Below are 15,283 nucleotides of genomic sequence, written 5' to 3'. Positions count from 1 at the left end.
GGTTTTCCCATTTTCTGCAAAATTATAAGAATAGATAGTCTTTATATTATTTCACCCCTCTCCCTATCCATTACATGATACAGTCTTGTATAGGCAGAGCCAGAGCATGACACCCCGTTAGGTTTGTTGCTTTCCAATCCAGCACTAACGTTAGCTGCGCATGGGAGAAGCAGAATTGATGGTGAACCATCAGTAGATTGACACCATCATGAAAAAGTTGAGTTATCAGAAATGTAAATGTTAAATATAATATTCTTTCGTGGGGCCCAAAATTTCTAGCGGTGCCTCTGCTTCTCTTACAAAATTTTGTCCAATAACCTTAAAATTTGGAAGTGAGCACTGTCTGTACGTTAAACAGAACAGGACAAACTGAATGCACAACCATTTTATTTCATTACAATGTTTCTTATAGCTTTATTTGAATAATACAAACCGACAGATGAGAGCAAGAAGTTGAGCAAAATACAGTACGAGTACAGCACTTTACCGGAAGCAGGAAGTACTACTGTACAGGAAGTGTCGATTCACAAGAGTAGCTCTCATTTTAAAATAGATGCGTGTCTGATAGAGAAACAAACATTCCCACACTGAACAATTCAGAGTCATGGTTCACTTCCCACCCCAGTCCCAGGATTTATTATTAATAATCAATCAATCAATCAATCAATCAATCAATCAATCAATCAATCAATCATCAATATAACCCCACATTTGAGTGTCAAAACTGCATAAAACTGATCAAACTACTCCTTTTACCAAACTGAAGCAGGACAGAAAAAGGAGCCTCAGGAACTGGTTTGGGAAGTTTAGACTCATTTTATATCCAGTTATCAGTCATTATTTCTTCAAATCACATACAAAAGGCTCTGCTACTGAAAACCAGAATTGTACAAGCCGAGCGTTCGTCACGCTTCATGGCAGTTTGTAAACAACCTCATATACGGATATGATTCTCTGTGCTTTAAATACATGAAAATAAATATAAATACACAGGTCAAACTCGATTGCAGATATGATGCAGGATGATAAAATGATAAATATGCTATAGAATTAAAAAAAAATACACCAAATAAATTGCATGATTCAATATATCAGCAAAAAAGAAAGATATTATTATTAGCACACATAAATACATATAAATTCATTCCAAAAAGCACAGGCTTAAAACATTATATATAGAGCATTAAATTAAAAAAAAAAAAAAAAAAAAAACACACACTAACAAAAACACCAAAGTTATGTCGGTTCATCTTTCAGACAAAAATATACTCGAGTTTTGTTTCTAGTCTAAGAAAGAGTGCACAATAAAACCGACTGAAATTCCTTGTACAAAAAGCAGTGTATTAAAATGGCTCCGTGTAGGTCCTTTGTGAGTGAGCTGTGAGCAAGATGGCCGCCCGGCTGTCAGTGTCATCACTTAGCTAGATCATTCATGTTTACTTGGCTTTGCTTTCTTTAACAGGTAGTTAAAAGAGATGCGCAGAACTGTGCCCTTACTTTTTGTTTATAAATGCCTTGAGACCTCAAGAATGGCACAGGAATAGTTTTAAGCGTTAACAATAAATCTAATATAGTCATTTTTACAATTAAAGTGATTTATATAGGTAGCGGTCTGAGTGAATGACCTTGACATCTGTGATGTCACAGCAGGAAGTCTATCGGTCTCATCGCCATTTCCGCTATACTAAAACACAGAGCTGACTGCAACTTCGATCCTCCATTTTGAGCTAATTTATCGCCATGCCATGTAGACGTGTTGCTGGTGGGTGCAGCAACATGACAGAAGGTGGATTTACGTTGCATTCACGGCCCAAGAACGTTCAAACTGCAAAGATTTGGACGCGTTTTGTGAGAAATTCACGGATTGGGCGCCTACGAAGTGGTCTCTCCTCTGCTCTGCACATTTTACTGAAAACTCGTACGAAACCTCTGATCTGTTGAGGAGCGTTGGCTATAAGCCCGGATTGAAAGAGGGTGCAGTATCAACAATTAAAGGAAAAGAAAACTATAAGAAAAGGAAAGTTCAGTTGCACCAGTTCTCCCAGAGCGCGAGTTGAGCAGTAATGGCGGAGAAAATGGAGAACGAGTGGACCAGTCATCAGATTTCTCTGCTGGATATGCTTTTTTTCCCCCCCGGATATGCTCGCCTCAGCAGCAATATCTCGCCCTTACGTGTAAGAAAAGAATGAAGAACTGAAAGTCAGATTGTTTCAAAACAATTGGCCACAAGGTCGGCCTTCAAGAAGCGAGAACACAGACGGGTAAGCTCCGACTCTCATTTGGATAAAAAAAAAAAAACACGTTGTTTACCTGCATTTAGATTAATACATGTAACTTGTATTGTGTGTTTAAGTTAGCGGTATAAGATTATTTAATTTGCTTCAGAATGTGATTGTCTCAGTTCATCTGATTATTTAATGAGCCTTTTACGTTTTATCAGTGAAAATGCATGCATGTACATGTATGTTGCATAAATTATAACACCCACCCTGTTTTAATGAGAGTCACATGAGACTGTCAGTTCAATTCCATCCAATTCTCTAGACGGCTTTGTTCTCTGGCTTTATTTCGTAAGGCGGGGGCCTCCGTGACCGACGTGTTACTATCAGATTCACGTTCCGATGGTTCGAACTGATATGGTCCTACGTGTATAGCAGTAGCATGTACACACACTCCAATTTCAGGACTATCACAGTCAGATGTACTACTGTCTGAGGAATCCAAAGAATCTCCAATAAATCCAAACGAAGAGGCCATTGCAACCGCTCTCGCCTGCCGAGTCTGACTTTGGTCTATAGCACCGGTTCCCGCTGTGACGTCACGCACTCAGGGCTGGCTGGCTCAGCGGGGCAGCTCGAATGCCAACTTTGCAGTCGATTTTAACTCTCAAAAATATATATATTTTTTATTCCCAATTATGCAGCATACAAGAGTTAAGGATGGAGATACTATCCACTCAGAAATTTATTTAAAAATAAAGGTCCAACGTATCTCCTTTAAGATGAAGCAGCGAGCTCCAAGATGCTAACCACTGCTTAGCATGAGTTAGTAAAGATCAGAACTACAGTATTATGTGAGTTAACTTTTAACCAAAGGTAGCCATTTGTCTTTATAACAGTTCATTACAAATCTGAGAAACGTATATGAAATAAAATGTAAATAGATTGTGTAGCGCATGCTACCTGCTTTTTTTTTTTAATACGTCAAATTATTATAGAAGCTACACGGTCTTCCTAGCAAAATGAGAAAACTGATACGAGGAAGAAGATTTCACACAGAGATACAATGAGAGTTCAGAGGAAATGACACTGCTGCAGCGGAGTGTGTGGCGCTGCTGTACTGTAACTGTGTAGCGTGTGTATGAGTGTCGTGAATGTTGTGGCGCTGTGTATAGAGTGTGCAGTGTGTGTGTGGTATTTAGGAGAGTGTGTAATGTGTGTTGAGAACATTGTGGTGCTGTAGATGGCGTGTGCGTGGTGTTTAGGAGAGCTGTTTGTGTGTGTGTACACACCGTGTTGTGTCTCTGTACTCTATGCGTGTTACTACATGCAGTCCACCACGTTGCTCGAACCCTGACCCACGTCACGAATTTGACTGACGTGTGTGGCGCAGACGGCCACACCCGCTCCGGCCCTGCAGTGAGACACCGAGCCAACCAGCTCCCACCTACACACACACAAACACAAATAGTTCACAAAACAAAGGCAATTCAGCAGACAGGAAGTCTGATGGACAGAGATGGAGAGAGACAGAGGAAGGTAGGAAAGTAGCCTAACAGACAGACAGACAAACAAGTAGACAATAGACAAGCATACAAACAGGCAGCCAGACATACAGACATAGCAGAAAGTAAGACAGACAGGCAGGCCAACAGAGACAGGTACAGGTAGGTAGGAAGGCCAACAGTCACATAAGAAGGCAGACAAACAGACAGACAGACAGGGAAACAGACAAATAGGAAGATCCACGGACAGGAAGACAGCCAAGGAGCCAGACAAGTGGGTGCACAGACAGACAAAGCAGGCAGTCAGACGAATAGGCGGAAAAAGAGAAGACGACCGGTTGAATGGATGGAAGGAAGCAGGGGCATCACTAGGAATTAAGCTTTACTGGGGCACTGCCCCCGACACACACACAAAATGCCCCCCCGCACAATGCACCTTAACGTTCCTGATATACATCTACTGGTAAAGTTAAAAAGGGAGAGTCTGTTCAAGAATGCATTAAGATGTTTATTTAAACATACCGTACTCTATCGTCTTTCATATGCAGTAAACCTGCCAAACATTTCACAGAACAGCTAAACAGCTGAATAACCTAACTAATTTTGTTATGTATTTGATTCAAGTTTTCTATTATGCAACCTCAACTCTCACGATTCACGAACTTAGCTGGTTAGTTATGACTGACTAGCACATAGCCTACAACCTTAATCTTACCTCTCTCACCCTCCTCCTCATCTGTCACTGTTTCCCTGCCCCTGTCTCTGCTTCATGAGAAGAACTGTCTGATATCCATCTGGAAAAGTAATTTAATATCGTTTAATTCGATGTAGTTTAATGGGTTTGTTAGAATATGGTTTGCTTAGTGTTGTTGCAAAAACTTCGCGCTACCTTAACTCATCCAGAGCCCGTTCTCTGACTCATCCAAAGAGTCGACTCATCTCTCCAGTAGGCTAAATGGACTCATGGCACGCCACATGCACGCACGCTATGTTTACAGTGAGAATCTCCCAGACCAATCAGAAAATTAGTTAAAAAGAAGAGGCGATAGAAGTTTGAAACTCACTCTGTCCTACAACTTACAGTAGATAAATGATCTGCCAAAGAAACTAGTTTGTTATGAAAATCTTTCAACATTTTCTTACTGGGGCACAGCTGATTTTTACTGGGGCATGTGCCCCAGTAAAAAAGGCCTAGTGACGCCCCTGGAAGGAAGGTGGGATAGATGGAGGACAGGTGGATGAATGGATGGAGGGAGGGATGAGACAGATAGATGGATGGACGGAAGGAGGGAGGGATGACAGGTGGATGAATGGATGGAGGGAGGGATGAGACAGGTGGTTGGATGGAGGGAGGGAGGGAGGGAGGGAGGGAGGGATGGATGGATGACAGGTGATTATGGATGTATGGATTGATGGAGAGATGACAGGTGGTTAGATGGATGGATGGATGATGCAGATGGATGGTTGGATGGATGGATAGATGGATGAATGGTCAGAGTTACAACAGCCAATCGAGATCAGTCACAGAAGGTGTAAACACTGCCTGAATGTTTTAAATCTCTGCGCGGCCCTCAGACTCCTCACCTGTTCATGCGTGGCTCAAACGCCTCCACCGTGTTCAGGTAGATGTTTCCATTGTGCCCGCCCACAGCAAAGACCCGTCCCATCACTGTAGCAACACCAACTCCGCCCCTGGGCGTGGTGAGTTCAGCGACATAGTCCCAGCGGTTCACCCTGGGATCGAAGCGCTCCACTGAACTCAGCGGAGAGTTATCATCAAACCCACCTGAACACACGAAGAGATTCTGGATTGGAGACACATTTATATGAAGAGCTGTCGGGTCCAACTACCATATAATACAATTACTGACGGGCTACAAAGTGTTAGCACCCCTCCCTCCCTCCCTCCCTCCCTCTCTCTCTGTCCCCACCCCATCCATGGCAGTGTGTGTGGTGCTGGTACGAGTATCAGCTACAGCAGTACTGTTTACGTTTTAAACACTGCATTCATTACTGTGTGTTCTGTTTACAGTCAAGTCTCCTAATGCAATTATCTCAGTGTCAAAGGAAACAATTATATTACCCACCTGAGGTAAAGTTCAACATTCAAATCATATCTCTAAACCAATACACATCAGCGAGTCATGTGTTAATCCTACGGATCAGTCACTTATTCACAAACCTGCACTTCTCGCCTTCCTGCGTTCTTCTCATATAACTTGCTTATCAAAGGTCAGCTGTTTTAAAACCGCTTCGTGTTATATAGAGACCATAAACAAGTTAAAACTCATGTCAGACTGGATTACTTCCTGTGTCACAGGCAGGTGGCTTTAGTCTGAAATGACCTTCGTTTGCTCTTCCACTGTACCTACGACGTAGAGGCAGCCGTTCAGCTCGCTCACTCCGTTTCCTGCACGCCTCTGCCCCATCTCTCGCACGTCGCTCCACTTGTTGAGGTGCGGATCGAAGCGCTCAACGCTCGCCAGGGAGGCTACGCCGTCGTTCCCTCCTACAGCATACACGTAGCTCTGATAGTGAGGGCAAACGTAGATTAAAAACGCTTATAGGTTTCAAAACAACAAACAGGATACCCATGATGCTTTGCTCTCACCCCTAAAGCGACAGAGCCCACTCCTCCTCTCGGTGTGTTCATGGGGGAGACGGTGCTCCAGCGGTCCGCCTCGATATCGTAACGCTCCACATCGCTAAAGCACGAGTTATCATCCAGGCCTCCGATAGCGTAGATTGGACCTCCGAGCGTGGCCAGCGCAATGCCCCTCCTACACACACACACACTAGTATAACCAAAACACAAGATAAAGCCTCAGAGAAGAAAGAAACATCTTGAACAATGTCCGACACCTTTTTGTGTTCATGGAGGCCTTCATCATCCACTTGTTGGTGAGCGGGTCAAACATCTCCATGTTCCCCAGGTGCTCGCTGCCATCATGGCCACCCACAGCGTACACCTTTCCTATGGACACGCCCCGTTTTTCAGTCATCAGCTTTCATTTACTCCTCTTCAACACTAATCGTTCTCGCTGTCTGACTCTCTCTCTCTCCCTCCTTGTCTCACTGTCTCACAATGTCTCCATCTGTACCTGTTTCAATCTCTCTCTGTCCCGCTTTCTCCATCTTACTAACACCTTCTGTTTCTCTCTCTCTCCCTGTCTGTCTTTGTCTTCCTCTCTCTCTCCAACTGTCCCCTTGTCTTTTGCTCTCTCTCTTTTTTTCCTTGTCTCAGTGTTTTTCTCCATCTCAATCTCGCTCCGACTGTCCCCTTGTCTCTCGTTCCATCTTTTATTCTTTCTCCCTGCGTCTCAATGTCTCTTGCGCCTTCCCTCTCTCGCTGTCTGTCCCCTTGTTTCTCACTCAATCTCTTTTTTCTGTCTCACTGTCTTTCTCCTTATTTCTCTCTTGCTCTCTCTCTCTGTCCCATTGTCTATTGCTTACTCTCTTTTCCCTGACTGTCTCTCATTCTCTCGTCTCTCTCTCTCTCTCTCTGACTGTCCACTTGTCTCTCTTGCTCTCCCTCTCTTTCTGTCTCCCTCAGTCTCTCTCTTTCTACAAGTCTCTCTCTCCCTCACTGCATCTCTCACTGTCTGTCTTTTTCCCTGTCTCACTTTCTATCCCCTTGTCTCTCACTCCATCTCATTCTTTCTCCCTGCGTCCCAATGCCTTTTGCTCCTTCCCTCTTGGTTTCCCTCTCTCTCATTGTCTGTCCCCTTGTTTCTCGCTCAGTCTCTCTCTCTCTTTTTTTTGTGTCTCACTGTCTCTCCCTCTGACTGTCCCATTGTCTATCACTCACTCTCTCCCTCCCTCCCTCTTTTTCCTTGACTCACTGTCTCATGCTCTGTCCCTCTCTCTGACTGTCCCCTTGTCTCCCTCACTCTCTCTTTCTCCATGTCTCTCTCTCTCACTGTCTCTCTCCCCCTTTCTCCTCATCTCACCTTCTACAGAGATGACTCCCACATGTCTGCGCCTGCTGTTCATCTCGGGGCCGAAGAACCAGCTGTTCTTGCTGATGGAGTAGCACTCGATGCTGCGGAACGGATCTCCAGAACCACCACGTCCTCCCACGCAGAACAGCACACCTGCACGAGGTCAAAGGTCAACAGCAAATCCTTTGACTGCAAGCTCAAATACTGCAAAAGTTTACACCCTCTCCCCAAACACACGTGGTTGTTCTGACCCGCTGTGTGTTTGCGCGGCGTGGTGCGGATCGAGTACTCGAAGTCGGGCACGCTCTTGTTGCTGAGGTGCAGGTGGTAGTTCCTGGCCTCGTCCAGCAGGTCTCGGCAGCTCAGGTCGGCTCTGATCATCTCCTCTTTCGCCACGGTGCCTGTGAGGAAGCCCACGGGGAGAAGAGGAAGACGTACCTGCAATACGGGAAAACTATCTTATCCCCTTTGTGTCCTATAGCGCTAAATAAAAACATACAGCACACTGAAAGTTGTAATTAGCGACAGGGAGTGTTGTTGCTATAGAAACACTAACCTATTAAAAATGCGTGCATTAATATAAACCTGTGATTGATTTACAGCTGCAATAGTCAGAAATGATGTTATAGAAAGAATCTAAAACTCCTGACCAATCAGAATTGAGAATTCAACTTTTTTTTTTGAACCCTGGCTGTATCTGACTACCTGAGACATGATCTGGTGGAGCCACAGCTCATGGTGCTGCGGGTTGGCTTTGAGCCATTTGACGGCTGCGTTGTACACCTGTGTCTCGGAGTGGATGTTGAGGTCGCTGGAGCTGAGCAGCGTCTTGAGGTGCTGCGGCGAGACACGTATAAAATCGTCGCTCTCCAGCACCTGGCCGAAGTGCTCGCAGGCGTAGCGGTCGGCCATGTCCATCAGGTCCACGCGATGGTGGCTCTCGGCGAAGGTGCGCACGGCGAGGCAGTTGGACGGGTGGAAGTGGGCCTTCATGTATTCGCAGCAGGCCCGTGCCACCAGCTCCACCTGCAGGATGCAGGCGGCGTAGAGCAGCGGCTGGACGTTCTCCACAGTCAGCGTCAGACGTGACGAGTAAGCAAAGCGCACCAGGTCCTGGATGGCGTCGCCGTCAAAGTCGCGGATCTCGATCAGCTCCTGCTTGGCTTCAGCCATGTCCGAGAGGAACATGGCACGGAAATACGGCACCACGCAGGCCAACACCAGCTTGTGGCAAGGGATCAGCTTGGTGCCCACCTTCAGGGACGGAGACACAGGAAATAGAAATAGACAGCAGGAAATGCACAGCTATGAATAACAAAAAACAGTACAAAAAAAAAAAAACAACTGTACGCAACGGACCTCGTTTATCAAAATGGACACAAACGGAAAATAAAGAAATCCAAACAACCCAAAGTCGTTTGTTAAGAAAATGAAAACTAATCATTAAGTTGCAGCAAAAGAAACAGAGGACGGGCCGGTCTGTCTGCACAGAGCTGTCAGCTGTAAACAAACACCTCAGCTGATGGAAGATCTAGTCCTCGCTTATTAATCTACACGAGCAGCAGTAGAGCAAATTGTTACCCTCACTCAGCATCTTTCTATTTTCTTCTTCTTTTTATTATTCTCGTAACGTTTTTTAGGAGGCTATTTCTCCACCAGTTTTCACATGAATACGTCTGGGCTGAATTAAGTTACTATGACTTTTGGTGCTGATCTGGATCATCGAACTGGAACGATCCATAAAAACGGGCTTTTTTTCCTCATTAAGCATCACTCTCTTTCTTACTGTTCCGGATCTATAAGGTACAGTGACCAGACGTCCCAGTTTGTAAGAGCTAGCGCAAATCACTGTGGCTTTAGTCACAGTATATATCTAGTTATTATTATTATAGTAGCATAGAAGTGAGTCAAAATAACATCCACTTCTGCTTTTCAGCCTTTACCCTGATCATCCATTTTGTGCTCACAGCTGTCTGTTCACATGACCTTTTATGGAGTTTTGTGGGCATCACAATATGCAAATGCGCTGTTCTGGGAACACGTTTTTGCACTTTGCAGGTAAAGTTAGGAAAATCAGCCTTTCTGAAACGTTCGTAAATTTTAGTTTGGTTTGTTTCTGCAAACATTTGATAAAATTTGCTTCTTTAGCTTGCAGCCAAGGAACAAACTGCTTGGTTTTGTGGTGTTATAGAAAAATAATCAGTGACTGCGCAGTGCGAGGAAGGCGGTACCTTTAACGTGATGTCACAGAGTTCTCCGTTCTCGTAGAACTGTCGCAGCGAGTTGTGAAAGTCCTTCCAAGCTTCGTGAGCCTCGAAAATGAACGAGCCGTCAGCCGCGCAGTCTGCCTCGGGTGACCGTGATGCGCACTTCGTTCTGAGATCGCGCCGCTTTCCATTCTCCGTCACCGTGTCACCCGGTGCCATGCTCGCTCACTCACTCGCACACGCACCTGCAGAGTGACAAACGGAAAGTCTGAGGTAACATGCAAATCATACAAGCAGGATCACACAGGAGGACGTGCTTGATGGCTGCAAAAGTAATGGCATCCCAGTAACTTTTCATGCAGCATGAACAGAATGTGCTGAGAAAGGCATCTTGAACATCCGTAGTCTTTGATCAAACCACCCACTTAAGCCCCGCCTCCCAACACCTGAAGTTACACAGATGAATACATAGTTCCAATGTGAACATAAATCACTTTTTTTTTTTTTTAAATATAACATTAAAAATTTTTTTCATTTCAATGAAAGATCACGTGGTTTAACAAAGCCTGATGTCTGAAAAATGTATGGGGAAGATTTACTTCTCAGTTGCCTTAGTAAACACATTTTTCTAAGCAGATAATTTGCGGTTAACAATTTTTTTTAAACTAACACTGTAAAACTTTAATATTGTGATTATTTATTTGAATAATCAATATTAAAACTAGCCTTCATGTCCCATTTATCACCAACAGGACACAACTAAACGCTTTTAGTAAAAATTACCCAATTCATGATTATTGTTTTATCTTAATTATTTATTTAATTGATGGGTTTATGATTATTAGTTCAAGTCTTGGGCGCATGCTGTAGACCAAAAATGGCTTAAAAATAATGACATGAAATGTTTTAACATTTAAAAAAAAATACTATAAACAGTAATCAGGAAGTCATAATAAATAAAACAAAGTCAATATTTGACGCGAGATGACCCTATGCTTTAAAAAAATAAAATAAAATAGTCTCAGGTCCAGTGAGTGCAGTTTTATGCGGAAATGATCTGTAGGTTTTCCTGAGCATCTTGCAGAACCAGCCGCAGTTCTTCTGGACACTTTGACTGTCACACTCGCTTCTTCATTTTGCCCCAAAACCCAGCAGCCTTCATTATGTTTTCTTTTTTCATCTGAAAAGTGCTCTTTTATGGATGGAATACGCCGCTCAGACATTTATAAATATTTTTTTTTTGTAAAATTTAATTTTGTGCCGGAAAAAAAAAGAAAGTTTGGAACTCTAAAATGTTTTTGTAACATTTTGACTCGATAATGTAGAAGTCATAAAATAGAAATCTATAACAGTTTGTATGAAAAAAAGAGAAAAAAAAACAGGGGGGGCTAGGACTTTTGCACAGTACTGTGTATAAGGTTAATTTATAATAAGAGGAGGAGGAGGAAGAAAGAGTAGTTGGATAAATATAATTTTTTACACTAAGACTTATATTTACACTCATTTTTACTCTTACAGCTCTTATTTTATATCCACAGTATTTAGACTGTTAATGTCATCATTTACTTTTGCACATTAGAAGTTTTAATTTAATTTTGTTACGAGTATACTATTTCTAACTATAACTTTTACAACCCCGATTCCAAAAAAGTTGGGACAAAGTACAAACTGTAAATAAAAACGGAATGCAATAATTTACAAGTCTCAAAAACTGATATTGTATTCACAATAGAACATAGACAACATATCAAATGTTGAAAGTGAGACATTTTGAAATTTCATGCCAAATATTGGTTCATTTGAAATTTCATGACAGCAACACATCTCAAAAAAGTTGGGACAGGGGCAATAAGAGGCTGGAAAAGTTAAAGGTACAAAAAAGGAACAGCTGGAGGACCAAATTGCAACTCATTAGGTCAATTGGCAATAGGTCATTAACATGACTGGGTATAAAAAGAGCATCTTGGAGTGGCAGCAGCTCTCAGAAGTAAACATGGGAAGAGGATCACCAATCCCCCTAATTCTGCACCGACAAATAGTGGAGCAATATCAGAAAGGAGTTCGACAGTGTAAAATTGCAAAGAGTTTGAACATATCATCATCTACAGTGCACAATATCAAAAGATTCAGAGAATCTGGAAGAATCTCTGTGCGTAAGGGTCAAGGCCGGAAAACTATACTGGGTGTCCATGATCTTCGGGCCCTTAGACGGCACTGCATCACATACAGGCATGCTTCTGTATTGGAAATCACAAAAAGGGCTCAGGAATATTTCCAGAGAACATTATTTGTGAACACAATTCACCGTGCCATCCGCTGTTGCCACCTAAAACTCTATAGTTCAAAGAAGAAGCCGTATCTAAACACGATCCAGAAGCGCAGACGTCTTCTCTGGGCCAAGGCTCATTTAAAATGGACTGTGGCAAAGTGGAAAACTGTTCTGTGGTCAGACGAATCAAAATGTGAAGTTCTTTATGGAAATCAGGGACGCCGTGTCATTCGGACTAAAGAGGAGAAGGACGACCCAAGTTGTTATCAGCGCTCAGTTCAGAAGCCTGCATCTCTGATGGTATGGGGTTGCATTAGTGCGTGTGGCATGGGCAGCTTACACATCTGGAAAGACACCATCAATGCTGAAAGGTATATCCAGGTTCTAGAGCAACATATGCTCCCATCCAGACGACGTCTCTTTCAGGGAAGACCTTGCATTTTCCAACATGACAATGCCAAACCACATACTGCATCAATTACAGCATCATGGCTGTGTAGAAGAAGGGTCCGGGTACTGAACTGGCCAGCCTGCAGTCCAGATCTTTCACCCATAGAAAACATTTGGCGCATCATAAAACGGAAGATACGACAAAAAAGACCTAAGACAGTTGAGCAACTAGAATCCTACATTAGACAAGAATGGGTTAACATTCCTATCCCTAAACTTGAGCAACTTGTCTCCTCAGTCCCCAGACGTTTACAGACTGTTGTAAAGAGAAAAGGGGATGTCTCACAGTGGGAAACATGGCCTTGTCCCAACTTTTTTGAGACGTGTTGTTGTCATGAAATTTAAAATCACCTAATTTTTCTCTTTAAATGATACATTTTCTCAGTTTAAACATTTGATACGTCATCTATGTTCTATTCTGAATAAAATATGGAATTTTGAAACTTCCACATCATTGCATTCCGTTTTTATTTACAATTTGCACTTTGTCCCAACTTTTTTGGAATCGGGGTTGTATTTACTAATTATATTTGGGGGGGGGGGGGGGGGGGGGGGGGGTGTTCATCGATGTTGTACTGTTTTGAGCAAACTGGTACAAGAACTAATTAATTAAATTATTATTAATATTATTACTACTTCAAAATACAACAACTGGTTGTGTCTGAGGTCCGGTCTTTATAAATATGCTTCAGAATTCCATCTTGCTTCTAAATCAACAAAACAACTATTTCCCTCCTTTCTCTCTCTCGCGCTCCCTCTCTGTGTTTTTATGTAATCCATCTCAGATTAATCTCCACAACAAAGCCTACGTTCTCTCGTATCGTTTTGAATGGAGAGAGATTCCCATCGTGACCTTGTTCTGCACCAGCACACATCAGTGAAGGGAACCTCTCTTGATGCCCACGCACAAGAACCGAGTGAGCTTCAACTCCGGCGCCGTCTGAATGGACTCTCTGTAGCGCACTCACCTCATCAACATTCACTCAGCGGCATGTGTGAGTGCCGGCATAGATTTTCACAGCAACACCCATCAATGGCCTTTTGTTTCTCTCGCCGAGCCTCGGTCACGGCATGCTCTCGCTCGCCACTGCACTCGTCTTCATCCCTCGCTTTCCATCATCAGGCTGGCAATAAATAAGTTCCTGAAATAAACACTGGTGTTATTTTATCTTCCATCAGAAGTCCATAAAATAATCAACATCAGGGCAGGATGAAGAAGTGGACTCACTATGAGCACGTCAGACATTGATTATTGATTATTCTCCTAGAACTGAACATCTCAAAGTGTTTTGTCGCACTTATACCACAATAATTACACACATATTAGATATAGTGTGCGATATGCTTTTTGTCCATTTATAGCAACATCTAATGTTGCTGTTAGAACATCTGTGAAACAAGTTAATTCCGTCAGAGCAGGTAAAAGTCATATAAAAATCACAGCTTTACCTCTGACACTGGAGACTCCTTCCATAAACGTTAAACAAACAAACAAACAAACACACTCGTCCCCAGAGAAAAAACAATTACACATGCTTGTGTCAAGTCCCTACAGAAACGAAATAACTTATCAGAAGAAATGCATTAATTAATTAACCAATCAATTAATCAATCAAGACCTTCTGACCAATCAGAATCGAGGATTCAGCAGATGGGTGGAATAAATGACCACAGAAAAGGACAGAAGAAAAGAGTGTCGCCTGAAACGTTATTGACACAAAGATAGAAAAGAAAGCTGTATTTTGTTTAACATGACGTAATAAAATGTATAAAAGTTGCTTATTTTATATTTTAGTAAGTTAATTCAGTGTTGTGGATCAGTTTAGAATTTGTTAAATATTAAGATTTATGGACATTTTAACACCCACATTGGCTGAATGAATGAATGAATACATTATTATTATTATCGAGTGTTTTATTTTATTACCCAGATTAGCTAAACATTTTCTATAAAATAAAAGATGTTTATGTGCTCTCCTGACAAACACACGCTTTAATTATAAACTTTAAATTTAAAAAAATGCACATTTCGTAAAACGAACCTTCTAAAACAAACTCATGACGTTTTAAACCTTTTAAATATCTCAAAATATTTTGTCCTTAATTTAATCCTGTCAGCATTAGCATTAGCATTCAACACGAACACACTCATTCACTGTGCACGAGCCATTTACCCGTTCGTCCTCCAAAAACCGGAAACGGAAACATTCATAACAAAACGGAGATTATTGACATTTTAACAGATTAATAGAAACCATATAATTGTAGTTACGGTCTGAAAATGCTGTGTAATTCGCTGATTTTACCTTATCCAGACTCAAACACACTCTCAGCACTCGGATTTGACGACCAGGCGGTTTGTTGTCAGAATTTGGACCGCAAAGACTTCTGGGAAATGGAGTTCAAACACGAAAAAAGCAACGGATGTGATTTGTTCAGGTGATGAGTCGCCTACGATGACATAAATCATTTAATTCTGGTTTATATTTAAAATAATATTTTTAAAACACTAAAAATGAATGAAATTAAATGAAATAACAGTATTAATAAACGTAAACAAAATGGATTAAACTAACTTCATACCACAGTGCTGGTAAATTCTCATCTGAATTTCTAATTGATTCATTTTTATATGATTCATTTATTTTTCACGTGATTATTATCCAAATGATTGATTTTGGGGTGGATAATT

At 42.1% G+C, this 15,283-nt stretch overlaps 1 protein-coding gene across 3 annotated transcripts; it reads right to left on the bottom strand.

Annotated features, from left to right (window-relative positions):
- Positions 1-390: 390 nt before the first annotated feature.
- klhl8 (kelch-like family member 8) lies at positions 391-14,964 on the bottom strand. Of its 3 annotated transcripts, XM_060935369.1 has the most exons (12): positions 14,041-14,452; positions 13,560-13,733; positions 9,897-10,117; positions 8,371-8,919; positions 7,917-8,103; positions 7,675-7,818; positions 6,587-6,698; positions 6,336-6,504; positions 6,093-6,252; positions 5,309-5,510; positions 4,440-4,518; positions 3,581-3,666 (listed from the first exon to the last, which is right to left on the bottom strand). In XM_060935369.1, exons 3-11 carry the CDS (start codon positions 10,089-10,091, stop codon positions 4,464-4,466), a joined length of 1,773 nt encoding a protein of 590 aa, XP_060791352.1. In that variant the 5' UTR covers positions 10,092-10,117; positions 13,560-13,733; positions 14,041-14,452; the 3' UTR covers positions 3,581-3,666; positions 4,440-4,463. The 3 variants fall into 3 exon arrangements, with proteins under 3 accessions (XP_060791351.1, XP_060791350.1, XP_060791352.1); XM_060935368.1 differs by lacking the exons at positions 4,440-4,518; positions 14,041-14,452 and adding an exon at positions 14,898-14,964 and having other exon boundaries at positions 391-3,666; XM_060935367.1 differs by lacking the exon at positions 4,440-4,518 and having other exon boundaries at positions 391-3,666; positions 14,041-14,444.
- Between the last annotated feature and the right edge of the window lie 319 nt (positions 14,965-15,283).

Source organism: Neoarius graeffei, chromosome 12 (genome assembly GCF_027579695.1).
Source record: "Neoarius graeffei isolate fNeoGra1 chromosome 12, fNeoGra1.pri, whole genome shotgun sequence".
Classification (NCBI taxonomy): Eukaryota; Metazoa; Chordata; class Actinopteri; order Siluriformes; family Ariidae; genus Neoarius; species Neoarius graeffei.
This window is presented reverse-complemented; position numbering and strand designations above follow the sequence as displayed.

Coding starts and splice junctions, on each gene's coding strand:
- klhl8 (XM_060935368.1), bottom strand. CDS start 10,091: ATGGCACCGGGTGACACGGTGACGGAGAATGGAAAGCGGCGCGATCTC. Junction 7,819..7,916: donor GCCGCGCAAACACACAGCGG/GTCAGAACAACC, acceptor GACCTCGTGCAG/GTGTGCTGTTCTGCGTGGGA. Junction 3,667..5,308: donor TTTGAGCCACGCATGAACAG/GTGAGGAGTCTG, acceptor GTGTGTGTGTAG/GTGGGAGCTGGTTGGCTCGG.